The 17,538-nt window shown below is 44.9% G+C and overlaps 1 protein-coding gene across 1 annotated transcript in view; it reads right to left on the reverse strand.

The window, feature by feature from the left end:
- slo (calcium-activated potassium channel slo) overlaps positions 1–17,538 on the reverse strand; it is a 201,702-nt gene that overhangs the window by 45,669 nt on the left and 138,495 nt on the right. Inside the window, exons 8-15 of the mRNA XM_055063539.2 lie at positions 16,023–16,134; positions 13,014–13,165; positions 8,961–9,128; positions 6,912–7,003; positions 3,403–3,513; positions 2,773–2,878; positions 2,263–2,415; positions 412–567 (exon numbers count right to left, since the gene is read on the reverse strand). Coding sequence (XP_054919514.1) covers positions 412–567; positions 2,263–2,415; positions 2,773–2,878; positions 3,403–3,513; positions 6,912–7,003; positions 8,961–9,128; positions 13,014–13,165; positions 16,023–16,134 — 1,050 coding nt within the window. The remainder of the gene's footprint in view (positions 1–411; positions 568–2,262; positions 2,416–2,772; positions 2,879–3,402; positions 3,514–6,911; positions 7,004–8,960; positions 9,129–13,013; positions 13,166–16,022; positions 16,135–17,538) is intronic.

Here is a 17,538-nt window from a genome sequence, read left to right on the forward strand (position 1 = left end):
ACACACACACACACACACACACACACACACACACACACACACACACACACACACACACACACACACACACACACACACACACACACACACACACACACACACACACACACACACACACACACACACACACACACACACACACACACACACACACACACACACACACACACACACACACACACACACACACACACACACACACACACACACACACACACACACACACACACACACACACACACACACACACACACACACACACACACGCGCGCGCGCACCACATCCTAGAGCGTAAACATGAGTAAATTCCATGCGTATCATTCTTCATTTCTTTCCTTTTTTTCTTTCTTGCGGAAAATAAACACATGATTTATGAGCGCAAATAAAATGGAGCGAAGTCGGGCGACTCACCGTTTTGTAGGATCTCATAGCAAACAGGTTGGCCATCATGGTTGAAAAACCGGGGGCCAGGCAGCTTTGTGCAATGAAGCCGAGTTTCAGCTCCGACACGCATATCACGTCATCTCCCCGTTTCCAGTTCCAACTGGGGATATTCAGCAAGTAAGCCTGCAAAATGAAGAAGAAAAGAAGAGAGAATGTCGTTTCTCGCGCCTTAGATTTTTGTCTTTTTTGTACGAAGATTTTGTACTTTCATTACACTGAACAGCAGTTGCTATCCCGCTGGATAGCTCCTTTTCTTTCGTCAATATTCGAACTGCGCGTAGCACGCTTTGTGACAATCTTAATCGTTGGTAATTATCCGTCCAGTGAGGAGGCTTACGGTTTTCTGGTTTTTATTTTTTGCCACCTTAGCTAATGTTTATTTGTGTTTCTATTTAGAAATCGTTGCATTTCCAGTCGGTGTTCTCTAGAAATGACGAAAGGCGGTGGCTATAAGTGGTAAGAAATACGCACACGGAAAAATAATAATTCTAAAGGGCTATACCACAGGAGATCAACAGCTTTTAGCGATCAATGTAGGAAGTTCGAAAGCATGCATCCACTCGAGCTGAGCACGCTTTAGGGTCTTCAGAGAAGAACAGTCGTTGCTTTTTTGCCGTTATGATGCGCCGTTGCCGCGATGACCGCGTTGCGACAACGTTGCCCCCCCCCCCCCCCCCCCCCCATCACGCATCACAACTATTTCCAGAAAATACTTCAAGGCCGAAACGTTTCCGTGTTCTAAAGCGAAGCTTTCTTTGGGAACCCTCCCATACCTTGATGACCGTACCTAGTAGGTGCTGCTGTTTTGATGAATAGTTAACACTCAGAATAGCACTACCATCTTTACAGCGCTTACAGGTGCCCTGGCTGCTGGCCTCGTTTTTTACGGAATTACGCAGTGATAAAACAAACACTACCAAAATATCCTCATTGTCACAAATATACTTCATCAAAAGCACAATTCCTTTAATAAAGCTTTCTATGCTTACTTTCCTAAGGTTCGAGGTTGGGCGCATCTTCTTCGTCGCTATTTCGCCGAGAGAAGTGCAATTTACTGTTGCACTATCTCCAGGGTCGACTCGCTCTAGTCGCAACGCCGACCCTTGATACAGTGTCATGGCAGAGGGGGCCGCTCCCGAAGAGAGTATAATGCGTGGTCATGTGGGTCACGTGGTGAGGGTCTTCGCGCCCTGCCATCTTCGCTGGCGGGCAGGTAATCGCTATCGCGCCAATAACGCTCTGCATAATATAATCAGTTGCACGCTCCCCCCTCGCCCCCCCCCCCTTCTTTAACCACTTCGCTTCTCTGATTCCATCACGTGAGTTGGACCTGCATCATTTTTTCGCTTTTAACCACATTCGCAATTTTCGTTACCAGGGGACGTTTTTCTCTGTTCTTCCGGAAAGTCAGAATCTTACTTGTCAGGGACGTTTTACCAGAAACCGTGAGCGGCAGAAACGACACTAGTACAGGGAAACTGAAATATAATTGACGACACGACTCACGCGCTGCTTGAATAGGCTCGATTTTGTAAATGAAACAATAGTGTCGAGACTAAGTAATGAGCATAAGCTAGGGAAAAGTTGTGACGCAGAAAGTATCTCTTCATTTGAGATAAATCGTTTAACCACAACGTAGCAACTGCAACTGCAAAAAAAGTAAAAAAAAAAGACGCTTTATTTTGTAAGTGAAGAGCATATCTCCGCCAGTTGCACTGTAATTGATTCTCTATAACGTGCGCACGCTCAATCGGCCATATGTCAAATATCGCAAGCACAAAGTGGGGCAACAAATTCAAGACCCGGTAATATGCGCACCTTGTTGTGATACTGCATCAACTGAATGATGACCCTGATGTCATCAGAATAGTTTTTAATGGAGATGACTCTCATGATGTTGGCAGCGTCCTCTGCATCCGGGTCCTGACAGTACTTGTTTGCCAGCACCAAACATGCATCTGCCTCATGGACCTGCGAATCAAGGTATGAAAGCCTGTCACTTGGCCCGTTCCCCTAAACCGGTGATGCGGCACGTGTTACACTTTATGTGTGGGATGACATGATTGGCTCGGTGTATTTGGATTGGTTTATAAGCGCTTTATCCTTAAGAGGTGCTAGTGCCCATGCAGAGCTACTCCTTGAGGCATAGCATCAGTAAAACACGATTAAAATACCCGGGGTTGTGCAACAAACGAAACACTCACAGATCCGTGGTATAGTCACAGAGAAGTTGCACCTATCGATGACCCCCATGAGTCAATCATCACGAAGTTTATATACATATAGAGAAACACAAAAGATAGCGCAATACAAGGTCTGTAGATGTACCTTGACTCGTTGCAAGTCAATTGGATTCATGACGCTGCCTTGAAAGAACTCCACTGTTGTAAAATGCCTTTTTATCAGACCTTCCAGCTCGAGGTCAGGAGGTTTTCTGCAAGCGAGAGAAACCGACAGTGCCAGCACTGTTAGATTATGTTAAAGGCGATATGGGCAGGCTGAGCGAGTGTGATTGGATATCGTGGAAAGAACAAACCAAGTGTGTTTCATCTTTCCATCGCTATGTTTCTCTGCTGCACGTGAGTTACTGTTCATCTTCCATAACTGTTCCCGCCAAAAATCGGCCAGTCTTTTGATTTCACTTAAGTCGATCTTGAGCTTACCATAGTAGCTGTTTCGCTAAAAGAAGGATTGTTAGGCGAAGACAGTTGGCGACGATGAGGCATAAAATAACGCACATTGTCCTCAATTCACCGCTTACGAATCAGAAGGTCCTCAATCATAGCAGAAGACTAAAGAAAAATAACGCGAGAAACCTTATTAGCTATTTTGTGACGCACAAAGTACAAGAAATCTGCAGAGAGCGACTCACTCTTACAATGTGACCACTTACTATAATGCAAGTGTTTCACAATCAGTGTGCGGACTGCCGAAAAGAGGCGACAGGATCAGACTTACCTGTGTAAAAAAACTACCTCTACATCTACATCTTCTCGGTCCTCATGGAGGAAATCTTTCAAGAAGTGGGACACAGATTCATAGGTGATGTGTCCACACACGACAATGTGCCTGTAAGCAAGAATGATAGTCTGTGCTGTAAACAGCACAAGTTTTTTGCATACATTCAAGGAGCACAGGACCGTAAAAATGCTAATAGTTATCTGCGCCTTGAGAAAGCTAAAGAAAGTTTCCTATGAAGATGTTTACGATAACTCCAGCATTCTTACGGCATAGGGAGATGGTGGGAGGGGGGGGGGGGGGGGGCGGGGGCGTGACGGGTACGTTTGAATGACAGTGCTCGTGATCAAAATGCACAAACAAAATAGTATTTAAGATATTTTTTCTGTAATAATAAACGACGCATAAAAAAACGGTAAAAAGGAAACGATAGAATTGACACATAAGACAATAAAGGCTCTATATACGTTTATATGTTTGCGTTAAGGCTGATGTAAAGAGGGCCCTAACATTCATTCTCTTCTGCCGCATGCTCAGGAAAAAATTCATTAACAATGTTTGAGCATCGATGGATATCAAAGGTACACTTTGCTGGCAGCAGAGCAAAATCATGGGAGCAATGCAGGAGAGGTTGAATAACTTTTGACTGTGTTGCTTCAGACTTGTATCTCAACAAATTACAGTGGTTACATTCCCATGACTTTACTTTAATCCGCGACATAATCGTACAGCGCTGGTGATGTAACTAAGCGCCGAAAAAGAAGTAGGAAAAACTGATAAGAATGGCAGACCAACACTGTCGTGAGCTGTCCTTTGTGTAGAAATGAAAACAACTTCTATGTACACGTAAGCAATGATGTCAGAAAAATTCACAGTAGACACGGCAGGCAATTTTAAAAGCCAACAGCAAACTGGCCCAGACAGCACCTTGTACAGCCTGCTGCAGATGGCACACAACACAGCCTGGCAGCACACAAAACTTGGTTTCATTTGATGCCACGAAAAACACTTGTAAATAACGAAGGTAAAAGCACCAAACATGCAACGTTTATTTCCATTGTGTCTAAAAAAAAAAAAAGAAAAGACATGCAGGCGTGCGGGTGAGGACATGCAGCGAGCAGCAACTACGAACATCGCGGGAACTACGGTGGAGCCTGAATGTTCGCGGGGAATATCGCTTCTGTTATTTTTGTAATTTGTCGGTTATTTTCTACATAAGTAAGTCAGACGTCTTGAGAACCATTTACGCTGTTTGTCTGGAAGGCGCGGCTGAATCACTTTGACGTTTTCCGTGCCCAGTCTACGAGACAGCACGTCGACCGAGCCTTTAGATAGTGGAATAGCATGCTAGCAGGAGAGCTGCGCTAAGCTATAGCACACACTACGTATTACTCTCCTGCTAATTGTTTTACGACATTATCGTAACTTGCGAGTCAGGAGGCGCCGTACTTCACGAAGAGAACACTCGGCTGCAAGGTTCTCGTCAACACTCGTTATGCCTTTGACGCATGCATTTAATGGAGCTTTGTTGGCTCAGAGCCTGCGTGATACTAAGTGACTAACATATGTGTTCACCATGCGCAATCATTGGCCTGCTTTGTTAGTGGTCGAGAAAAGAAACAGGCGTTATGCGACGCGGTGTTAGGACTGGCTGAAACATTAATAACGGACTTCACAAGTCCGCATAAATGAGGGTGCTCATAGAGACCATGCAGGGGAAGTTCGGCAGTCGAAAAACAAAAAACCACTACGAATTAGGGTTAGAGAAAGAGAGAGAAAGAAACTACATTTCTACCAGTGCCACAAAATACACGTTACCTTCGTCCTCTTTCTGACTTGAATGTTCCACCGTACTTTGGCCTTGAACCAATTAGGTCTATGATCTCCGGTATACAGCTAGCGAACACGGCCTATCGCAACAGCCGGACAGCAAAAGGAGGAAAAAAAAGAGAGAGAGGGAGAGACGGGGAAAGATGAGGGAAAGACAGGAAAGAGAAAGAGATAGAAAGAGGCACTCAACCAGCACCAGGCAATGCCTGTCCGAGACAGCAATGCACTGAACCCACAAAGAATTCCTCGGTTCCTGTCCTGCTCTGAACAGCCTCGCCGCAGAAAAAGAATTCAAAGCCGCTTTTAGCGGAAAAAAAAGGGGGCGTCAGGAAAGAAAGAAAAGACAAAAAGTAGAAACTCTCAACACATGCTTGAACAGCCAGCACAAGCAAAAATTTATTTTCTTTCTCTTAGTTTTTGTTTCCTTCTTTATTTTATTTTGTTTGTGCGGTGGAATCATCACGCGCGATAACTTCAAGAAGCACCGTTGCTCGGAGTCGTTGATAAGTTGAACCTGCCGCACGATTCTTCGCACATAGATACGTGTTGTCGCTGTTTAGCTGCTTCGCGTAGTAGCGACCGCACCTGGCACTACCTGCTGCTGGTTTTAAAGGAGGAGCAAAAGAAGCACCCTCCTTATACGCCGGTAAAGGATGAAGGAGGCATTCACAGACTGCAGGGTAGGAAGCTCAGACGAAAGGGTTAAAGTAAGCCAATCGCTTGTCACGAGACGTAAGCACGCACACACACAAAAAAGGCCCTACTGAGAAGGTGCGGAAATCACCGAGACAAACTTTCTTAATAGGAGAAAAACCACACCATATAATTAAAGAAAAAGTAAAGCTAACGAGCTCTCAAGGCCTAAAGCCCATTAAATAGTTGATATCATACGCACCAGTCTGTGCGGCAAATAACAGTGCCTGATGCTACCTGAGTGCCTCCTGCGCTGCACGAAAGCTGCAAATAGTTCGTAGAGCGAGGCTTGACCTGAACGAGACAAGACTGGTCAAGCACACTCGTGTCGGAAATGTCGCCGTTTATTTCGAGAACGAAAAATTGCTCACCAATCTCCCTCCCAGAAAAAAAAGAAAGCAAGAAGTACAGGGCACCTGAAGCGGTCAACAAGCTAGTCGCGAGATTACGGCGCCAAAGACTGTGTGCAGCGGTTGGCAGGCGCCTGCGCTAATGGTTTTGTGACGAAGGATCATCTTTGGCCAGCACTGTTGTCGGGCATCATTAAACGTCCGCCTGAGCGAGAAGCCGCGGTGTGTATGGCTGAGGGCGCGGCGTGTTGTCGTGGGTCTGATAGCCGGGGCCTGGAACCTGTACCGCCGCCACAAGCGTGTTTCATCGTCCCCCGCGGGCAGCGTGCCACACAGCCCAATGTGCAAAGTGACGACACCAGATGCGGCTCGCAACGATGAACGCCTTCTGGCCAGCAACCAACCACTAAGCCGTGCAGGGCAACAAGGCATGCATGAAGAGAGAGAGAGGCACAATACTGACGACGAACGACGCAGGACGACGGCCAAAGAAAACATCAACAAAACAGGAAGATAGAAACAAACAAACAAACTGTGGCAGGAAGAAACCAAAGGTGAGCCACACGTCACACGTCGCATAAGACCTGCCGATGTGTGAATAAACGGCACAACATGGTCAAGTCACCCGCACTGTACCTTTTCCCATGCTCCCGCCTGTACTCGCCGCCATATTTGGGCCTAGTCCCTATCAACTCTAGAATCTCAGGAATGCAACTGGCAAACACGGCCTACGAGAATAGAAAAAGAGAAAGAAAAAGAAAACACAACAAAACAAACAGACTGGTGGTCGCTGACGTGCGACGCTCATCATTAAGCATGCTCGAAAATGTGTTCCCCTTCTTGGAGCGCATTCTTCAACTTCTGCACAAACAACCCGAAAAGTGCACTCCACACACCAAGTCAGCTATCCGCGATGTGGGCGAAGCGGTTAAACCCTGTGTTTTAGAGCATCTCGGTGGCGCCTTGTCCCACTCGAGCAAGACACAACCATAGTTATTTGAAATCGCTCAAAACAATACATGTGGTTAGTCTCGTACAAGTGCTAGGCTATGGTGCGTGCTGCCCTTATTACGAAGCACACTTTGAAGAACTGCGCTTACCGAAGCGCTGCCAGCAGCAGGAAGCCATCAGAAACGTTTGCTGAGAACCTACGGTGTTTTCTACAGACAGTCGTACGCTAGTAAACTGGTTAAACAACACATGCGCATAACAACGCTGCTTGTGCAATGTCCACTTTTTAAAGAAAAAGAGAAAAGTAATGATAGCAAAAAAAGGACATTTTTTGTGTAATAGGATGGAATTTAAAAAGTGATCTATGGCTTTAACAAGAGCAGTACTGTTTACTACAGTACAATACGATAAAGCTAGCACTTAAGGAATTTTAACTAAACACAGAGAAAGACAGGAGCGAGAAGAGCATTTGCACCAGACTCCACTCACAACTACGGGTCAGCATCTTAGTGTGCAAACAAAATTAATTTATCAGGCTGAGCCTACGTCCGTAATTCAAGCCTGCAGTAACTCAGTCGCCGGCCACATTATTTTCCCTAGACAAGCTTCAGACGTGCGACCTTTGACATTATGTAATAAGTGCAGCAGGCTCTGAAATGTGAGTGAAATCTGGTGCTGCATTCAAATCAAATCTGGTGCTGCATTCAGGAGGAACAGTAAATACGGCAGCAGTCGTGCTCGCTGCGCAAGCCTATAAACTGTGTACTTTTAGAAAGACAGATCTACGAAATGAAAAAGATGTATACATGTAATAAAAAAAGGTAGTGCGTAAGATGACAGCATTTATTTCCTCTGTACGCTAACATTATTTCCTCGTATGACCTTTTTAACAGACGGCTACAACCGTAACGTCTTTGCTTTTTTATCTGTCGTTCTTTCCGTCTTTCACTTCTCCTTGCCCTTCCCCCAGTGCAGGGTAGAAAACCAGAATCTCATCCGATTAACTTCAATGCCGTTCCCATCCCGTTTATCTCTCTCTCTCTCAAGGATAATGTGATCAGCTTTGACAGCGCATGATATGTTTTGCCTTCGCTCAATGAAAGCATTATATATGCGTTAATAATTAGACAACATATACTCTATCATGAACTCGTGTTTAGCCTTTTCTAGAGGCGGTTTATAATAGGCCTAACAGCTCTGTAAGCAAGCCAAACCAGACCTCAATATCAGCCAACATCACACGTGTCAGCGAAGTCTTTCATAATCGTCAAATGTGACTTCACATAGTTTTTTTCGTTGTAATGTGTCACGATGACAGGATTTGAAGCATATGATGATGACGGAAACACATGATGAAATAAATTCACATGGAAGTCTCTATGAAATACTGGGTGCCTTTATTTTTTGTTCTTTTTTCGTTAGTTACGAAAAAGGTATAAAGGTATAAGGCCTTCCAAAAGCAAAACCCAATAATTCAGTTTGAGAGCATTCACAATGCGAGGATGCTGCGGTTTCTAGCACATGTTTTTTACTATTTGTAAACAGACATGCTGTTCGGTGTGTTGCGAAATACTATGTTGTCACGAATGATGTAGTCACCATGACTGCTTGCTGCCTATATAACGCAGAAGGCAGCCAGATCAAAGTTGTATCTACTGCACTGTATTGGTTATTTTTAAGAGAGCATATAGGATTGAAAATTCGAATAAGATGATCTTGACGACCATTACTTACCAAGCCAACCAGTATGAAGAGTACTATGAAGACTTGTCCCAGTGTTGTCTGACAGTATACGTCACCATAACCCACAGTGGACATCGTTACGATAAGGTAGTACACACACTCCCAGTACGTCAACTTGCGAGCATTGGCGAAGTCCAGAGGGTCGCCAGAATTCTCCAACTAGGGAACAAAATGGTCAGGCGTTAAGAGGAGCAAGGAACTATGCACAGTAGTTGATTTGAGCGTTGCTGGTAACAAGGACAATCTGATCTTGAACAAGGGCGTTACCGCGGGCAAACAGCGCAGAACCTTAGAACGAAGCAAGAAGCGCTTTGTCGTTCGTCTTTTTACCCATGCTATTGCCCATGTTTTTGCTCTGTTTCTACTCCGCCAAGTTGTTTCTCTAACGACATTGAATTGTCTCCTGAGCAAACAGGAACCGAGTAATCGTCAGATTTTAAACCTGGTCAACGGACTAACTTGACGTTAGCGATTGACATATTTACCAAATGAACGCGTTCAAAGCATCCAGCACTGATATTAGCGACAAAACTTCCACTTTGCTCTCAACAAACTTCAGCAGGTTATAGAGCATTTTTCTTTTAATTTGGTGTTCTTGTGGAAGGCGAGCGGGCTGGGAGGGGGGCGGGACAAAACTTCGCTGCGCAATAAATGATCTTCATTGTAAGAACAGTAAATATTTTGGTGCCGTTTGGTCAAATGCGAGTAGAACTACGGGTAGAAGTAAATACAGGTAGAAATACATTTACGTTTCCAATTTGTGTAGAACTTTTTGAAAGGCTAATTGGTTCGCGCTTATGTAATGACACTGCTGCGTGAATGCATAAACGCAAAGTAATACGGCTGTCACTCTGTATTCTTCCCTTTGTGTCTCTCTATATTCATATTTTGTACAGCAGGCTAATCTTCCAGTTTTCTTTCGCCTACATCGACACCACTGATGTGTCATTTGTCTGAAATACTGCATGTTACTACTTACTTCCCTTTTAAACAAGCAACCTCTTGAGACTATTGCTACTAGTGCAACATTAGTATTGATGAAGACGAAGACGAAGTGACTGCGAGCCAGGACGCTATTCTTCTAGCTCAACTATTTTCGCCTGATTTCTGTGTATATTACCGGGGAGCCGCCATGGGTTGTGGCACGGATGCAACTTGACGTCCCCACGCCTCTGCCGGGGATGGCGACTTCAGTGGTGGCTGCGTCTAGGAAGCGCACTGGCCTCCAGAGCGACATCGACTGCGACGATACCAGTGTCTACTCGCTCAGCAGTGAGGACTTCTCCGATGACGGCTTTCGGCTTGTGAGGTGCCGCAAGGCGTAACGAAGAAACACCAGGACCTATCTGTCTTCAAGCACGTCGACGGTAGGACCAACTCGGAATACTTCAGTCAATAGGATTCTGTTTGTACCAAAACTTGCTACCGACAACCTGAGGCCACTCAACAGACAGCCTGTCTCATGTTTCTTGAAGCATGGACCTGAGGCTACTCAACAGACAGCCTGTCTCGGTGTTTCTTGAAGAAGTGGCGCCAAATCAAGTCGCGGACGTCAGAGTCAACACACGAAAAAATGTCTTGGCTATTGACGTTGTGCATGAGAATGAGCTGCGAACTTTGAGCATACTTACGGAACTTGGCGGCATGAAGGTCCGCTTGCATATTCCTCCGGACAGTGACACCACTACTGGTGTCATCTACGACGTGAACGTATCTATCTCCAGCGCTGATTTGCCTATTCTAGTGAATCCAGCCGTTGATGGCTTCGCCATAACTCACGTGTCTCGACTCGGCGAATCCCGCTGTATGATGGTAGATTTCACGGGCCAATCTCTTCCCTCACACGTCAAGGTGGGCCACTTTAGACACCTCGTACGACCGTTTATCCGAAGGCCACTGCAATGCCGCAATTGCATGAGGCTGGGGCACGTAAGTGCTGTGTGCGAGAACACGAGGTTGCTCGCTCTGCGCAGAGGCCCACACTGCAGATTCCTGTGTAGCCACTGTCCTAAAATGCCCCAATTGCTTGGGTCCCAAGATGCTACGTCAAAGGACTGTCCCAAAATGAAGAGGGAACGGGACGTCTTGAAGCAGATGGCGAGAGACCGTTCATCTCGTGGGGAAGCAGTTGCAGCCGTTAGAAAGCGACGCTCCCGACGCCGTCGGACTTCAAAGAACACAGATGCCTCCTTGAAGAGCGCGCCACAACCGACAACGTCTCCTCCTCTGCACCCTAGGCCTGGTGGAGTCGAGTCTAAGGTCGTGCCGCACAACACCAATACTGAAGCTTGGCCCGCGCTACCAAAGCGGCAGCCCCCGCCACAACTGAAGCCACATCCGAAGAAACTGCCGGGGCCACAGCCGATGGCACAGCTGAAGCCACAACCGGAGCCACGACCGATGCCACAGCCGGAGCCACAGTCACATCAAAGGATATAGCGAACCGCGGTAGAGTCCACAGCGCCCACTCCCGATGAATTGTCCGAAGAAGACCAGCAAGTGGTCGTGATGCTTCGGTCACTCATAAGTACCCTTCGTGTACTTTTCAGCAAGTTGCATACTCCGTCAGAGCGAAGTGCAGTGCAGTACTGGATGCTCTTAATCCAGTGCTTGCAACTCTCGAGTAAGCCCCATAGCTCACCCGCAGCCTCTCATTCGCGCAGCGACCACTTTAGTCGTCCCAGGGGCGATCAACGCAGATCACCACCTACGGAACTTCACTTTGGCATCACGGTGCTTACTGCACACAGTCACCACTTCCTTCCTATTTTCTTCTTTATATCCCCCTTTCCCTCACCCCCAATGTAGGGTAGCAAACCTGACGCTCGTCTGGTTGACCTCACTGCCTTTCCTCTCCTTGCTATCTCTCTCTCTCTCTCTCTAGTATTAATTCAAGGGAGGCTCGACATAGAAAGATGCGCAAACCGCAATTGATTTAGCACTGCCTTGGAGAAGCCGACAATGCAGCAAAAAATTTTAAACCGCGCTGTTGGTCGCTTTGTTGGGAGCTGGAATGCAAAAGTGGCAGCGTCCCATCTCTAAACAGTTAAATTATGTGTCAACGTAAGTGCGATAAAGTGTACGTAGAGTTCCAACGCTACGGAAATACGCACCAGTGAACATATATTACAGCTATATTGTGTACTATAAACAACTTTAGTTTAGATAAAGGCCTTTAGGCTTTAGGGTTTAGGCAATAAAGGCCTTTAAAGGCCTTATTAGTCGCGCTGACAATGTTGCCTCAAAGTACCTATACTCGCAAACCGTCGAAACCTTTTCGGAATACGACTGTACCGTGTCCCGCTATGAAGCGCTTTTTTTTTTTCAAGAGACTATCTGGTTGATAGTTATCAACATGATCAAAAATACTTCCGCCATCCAATCATTGTTTCATGTGCATGATCCAAGTTATTTCGCACTTAATAACTGGCTGCACTCTGAACGCAACTATACCGAATTGCGCACAGAATACGTGAAAACGAAATATCGTGCAGTTAGCTTGTTTTCTTTTTTAATGTTTCTTGGCCAAAGTTAAAATACGTCACTTTAATTTGGTAATATCTTACTTGTTTATATGTCAGCAGCAATAAGCAGCGGTCGCATGAGTGGAGAAAAGAGGGATAGGACACTCGTTTTTGCTACTGTTGCTTAACAAAGTACCGAAATTAAATGGCAGATACGGGAAGAAATAGGAACACAGGAGTGCGCTACAGGCCCTGCATATAGGCAATTAAAACCTCGACGCGGTCCTGTGATGCAACAATCGATTTGCAAAATCAATCAGTAATCAGTGGTAGCGAACTTTTTAATGAGTGGGTGTACCACACATATGAAACAGCCTTTCCGCTAGCGCAGCCATACTGAAGCTTTGGCCTAGATTAGACATATGAGGAGAGAGTGACAGAAAAGCTTCTGCAGGAGATGCTCTACAACAGACCAACCAATTCGAGAGTGGCGCTATCTGTGTAGGTATATACTCTGTGTACAAAACGAAAGCAGCGTGCCTGCAGAACGTGCCGCCGTGCTAGCGAGCGATGAGCTTACCAAATGGATAATTCCCGCGGCAGTCAGCCAGACGCTGATGACGATGGAGACGAGCTGGGCGAGTCGGATAGAGCTGCTTGTCTTGAGGACGTTCAGGTACTGCAGGATGTCTGGCACAGACATCATTCGCAGGGCTCGCAGAAAACGGAGGCCTGCAAACGCACATTCTCACTTCTGCCGTCGTCTAGTATTAGCATGCAATTCCAGCCACATCAAATTACAGGGAAAAAACAAGCCTTATCTAGCCTTCACTAGGAAAAAAAAAAAGTGGCTTCTTTGCACTACCATGCGATAAAAGAGATAGACGATAGCCGACAGCATATTGAAGTTGCGCACGCACTTTAGCTGTGCTCCAAGCTTACGCATTTGACAGCATCCTACTCCCTTCCAACAGCTTTTTGGTAATCTACAACGACCTTCCAATTGCTTTAAATGCAATCATAATAACATTGCATGTGTGTTTATTTCTCATTGCAAATAAGGGCTGTTACAGAAGCTGTTGTTTGTTGTTGTTAGCTGAAGTTAGTTTATTTCAAGAAACTGCAGGCTAAGGGCTCCGAATAATTTTGGTCACCCGGAGTATTTTATGCACACTAAAATTTGAGCACGTGAATATGCTTGCCTCTTGTCCCATTTCAACGTAACCGCCGTGGCCAGAGATAGAACCTGACGCCTTACACATTTTGGTACTTGAGACTCGCCTTAACGCCACTTGACAGGCATCCGCTCCACCTGCCTTGCTTTCTGTACGCCGCATATGCAGTTTACTATGTCGGTTTTGTTTGCAGCGCTATCATCAGCGTTCAGCCTGCGACATGTGCAAAGCACGCGCCGAAGCCTCAATGGCGCATGCAGTACCCGATGTCGTAATCGTGCAATCGCTTATGGGCTAGTCTCAGCATAAGGCACGTTCAGGTTCTTTCCCAGCTGATACGCCTTTAATACTTATGCATAACAGTGCTTATCATCGCCGTAGTAACGCTTTAGGTTACCCACATATGCAGGATTTTTGTTTACAAACGTTAACAGAATATAAAAGATGACCAATCACATATGGCACAATTAGGCTCATTAAGTTGGATAACTCGAAGAGGACAGTACTTGAACAAGAAAATATACTTGACTAATTAGACTCGCGCAGCATCTAGAGCATGACGTCGGTAGGTAGTTAGTGTGAGAATATTAACGCCTTTGAGACGCACATGCAATTTATGAATTAGAGCGTGCAGGCTCGCAAGGCAAACTCATTTAGAATAAATTCTGATTTCAGCACTAGTTCTGAAATAACCGTTCCCGAACTGTGCGACTAAAATGCATTGGTGTTTCACTTTAATTTCACCTACACTATTTGAATTGGGAAGGCGGTTCGCTAAAATGCTTTTTATCTCAAGTTTTACGGCACTTATCTCAAAAATGTTATTAGGCGCAAAATTTGCTCCAAGTGGACGTCCATTAAGAACTTGCTGGTTTCATTTCGTAAATTGCAGTATGTGTCCTGAAGTGCTAGGAAGTTAACTAGGGAAATTTTTTTATTTGATCTATTCATTTCGATTTCTCGTGCAAGTAATGTTCTCCTCTTCGAGCCATCTTGTTCAAGGAGTAGAATTGTGCCATCTGCCACAAGCGTTTTTCTTTTTTATTTCTATTCAGATAAAAACCAACCTGTGTATGAATACCTACTTGTTATCGTTCAATTATGGAAGTGGACTTCTCCCCACAATGAAACTTACTGCAAAAAAACCAACTTTTAACGTGCCTGGTAAAGACGAACACTCGCACTTCGAAATTTCGTCCGTCGACTTTAGCAAATACAGACGGCCTCAAATATAAAAAGATGCTCCTACACTGGTATGAATGCAGAGCAGCAGGCCAGAACACACTTGCTAGGCCGACCTCCCTGCCATTCCTATAATAATTTCACTATCTTTCTCTTGGACCATGCATAGCGTTCTTCCTGTAGCTTGTCACATGTGCCGCGTTAGCCAAACCTCGAAGCTTGATGCGTGACATCAAGCTTCCTCGAGTCTGCGACATTTAGCGGACTGTCTGCGGTATCTCCAGCACTCCGATACAGAGGAAAGGCAGAGTGCTTTCCAATATATCGGAGCGCAAAGCGGGAAATATGTAACCAACTACTCAGTTTCAACTCAAGTTTCGTCATACATAGAGTGGGCGTTGAATTTTGAACAAAGACTATACTGCCCCGGTACCAATCGCGTAGCTATATTCTGTCTAGGCGCTGTACTGTAGAAAACTGAATGTGCGTTGTATTTTCTTTGGGTATGTATACTAGACTGCGACTACGGACTGTGACTAAAATATATGGATGGCTTGTGCTTGAGCGCAAAAAATTTCATAAGGAAGTGCTGGTGCATGTAAGCTTGCTTAGATTTACATGCACCAGAGGCTTAGATCTATGTTTGATCTAATTTGTGCCAAGCCTTATAACAAGACAGGTACGCAGTGCGCGACGCAGTGACTAAGGCAGTATTGTTCGCTGTTCTGCTGTGCAGCTCGGACTATTTTTGGCAATGAGTCTCATTAACTAATTAATAAGCTATCGTTATATCTACTGACTCATAGCCCTCCAATACAAAGTTGGAGAGCATACAAAGAAACTTTGCGACGACTTGATCCCATGAAGCGAACTTTCTTTTGAGCAGGCAAAAATTAAAACCACAACACTTATCTTCTTGCAAATTGATGAAACGTTCCTCAATAAGCTGTACACCTTCTCCACTGAAATTTTTACGTTTAAGTCATTATTGACCCTAAATACGAAGCGCATATGTGGCTTTTTTGAAGTTTCTTTTCATTATATATATATATCTTTGCTCGTACGCAAGAAGTACACTGTGCTGCATACACGAAGGATAGCGTCGTCGCCGTTAACGAACACAAGTCAGTAAGTGATCGCTTCTCGTTTGAAGCATGCGACAACGTATGCCATGACACAAGACTCGTTATAGCTATGCATAGAACAAAAACTTAAAGTAAGAAAGTACTTACCAATCCATGTACGGTCTAAGTAGATAGAAACAAAGGACGGCGGAATGGTGAAGTAATCAACAAATGAATATAGCTCCAACATGAACCACAACTTATCACTGGCCGCAATGAACTGTAAAGCGAGAAATAAAGCAAGAGTATTACCCGCATGTCGTCACAGTTTAATGTTTTAACACGGAATAAAGCATATAGACCTATGTACTAGCGACAGTATTAACAACATTGAACGAATACAGAGAAAAGCCGCCAGATTCATTTACTCAGAGTACTATTGGCATAATTCCCCTTCCCAACTAATGAAAAATAACGCTATCGAACACCTATACTTACACAGAAATCTCAGCGAAACCAATTTATACCCATCCTACTGACTAAAAAGCTTGTTGTAGAGCCTAACGACCACCTTTCATCCCTAGCAACTAGACTAACATGACATGTCAAGCCGCATTGCCTAACGCTGTACTTCGCAAGAACCGATACGTTTAAAAACTCCCCTTTTCCTATAACTATAACCGAGTGGAACACACTAAAATATGTACCAACTATTTACATTGAGTAACCTGCTTGAAATTTTATCTATGTTTTCCTTGTAGTGCCTATCCTTCTGCATAGTTGTACTTTTTTTTTTCTTGCGTACCCTGCTTGGGCCCGATGAGGGCCTGCAGTATGTAATAAATAATAAATGAAAATAAATAAATTACACACTCGTGTCGCAGTCTCACCCACACGAAAATGTAGAGCACAAAACCGCAACTGTTGAGCGCGGCACAGAAGGACAGTCACAATGAGTATTTCGACTAAAATCTCTAAAACAGGTCTTCCCTTTTTCATAGAATGTCAGCTTCAGATATCACCTATTGCAGCCTCTTTTATCCCTAATTGATGCATTTGCTTAATTAGAGCAGTGATTGAAGTTATTTATTAGCGTTTAATTTATCACTCATTGACCGACGTGTCAAGTAGAAAGTCATTTGGTTCGTTTTTAGGAGTCCGAACCATAATTTTCGCAGAACCGAGCTTTTGCTACACGTCTCACGAGCCTCCAATGTCAGTTTTGAAAACGGAAATCAGGATATTCCTGGCACCTCTGTGCGAACATGTGCTTCGTTTGTACTGTTGGCCACTGCAGGCGGCGCTGGCTACCCCACCACAAGAATGATGAAAGGAAAATTCAAAGTCGCATAATTAATTAGGTATAAGCATAATTACACCGACGACTAGAATTTGCAAGTACTGCCAGCGCACCGTCACCGTGCGGCCGTTATGAATGGCAAGAAACCTTGAGTGCATAGTCATAAAAACAATATCAGCACAGCGCTGCACGCGGGTTGGTGCATTTATGGAGGCATCAGAAATATATAAAAATTACTTAATCTTCGTATTGCACCCAAGTGAAACCTCATATTTCTGTGTGTACTCTTTCACCTTTTATTGCCTTTACCCCCCTTTCCCCAGCACAGGGTAACCAACCGGTACTCACACTGGCTAACCTCCCTGTCTCCTTTTGTCTCTCTCT

Source organism: Dermacentor andersoni, chromosome 1 (assembly GCF_023375885.2).
Source record: "Dermacentor andersoni chromosome 1, qqDerAnde1_hic_scaffold, whole genome shotgun sequence".
Classification (NCBI taxonomy): domain Eukaryota; kingdom Metazoa; phylum Arthropoda; class Arachnida; order Ixodida; family Ixodidae; genus Dermacentor; species Dermacentor andersoni.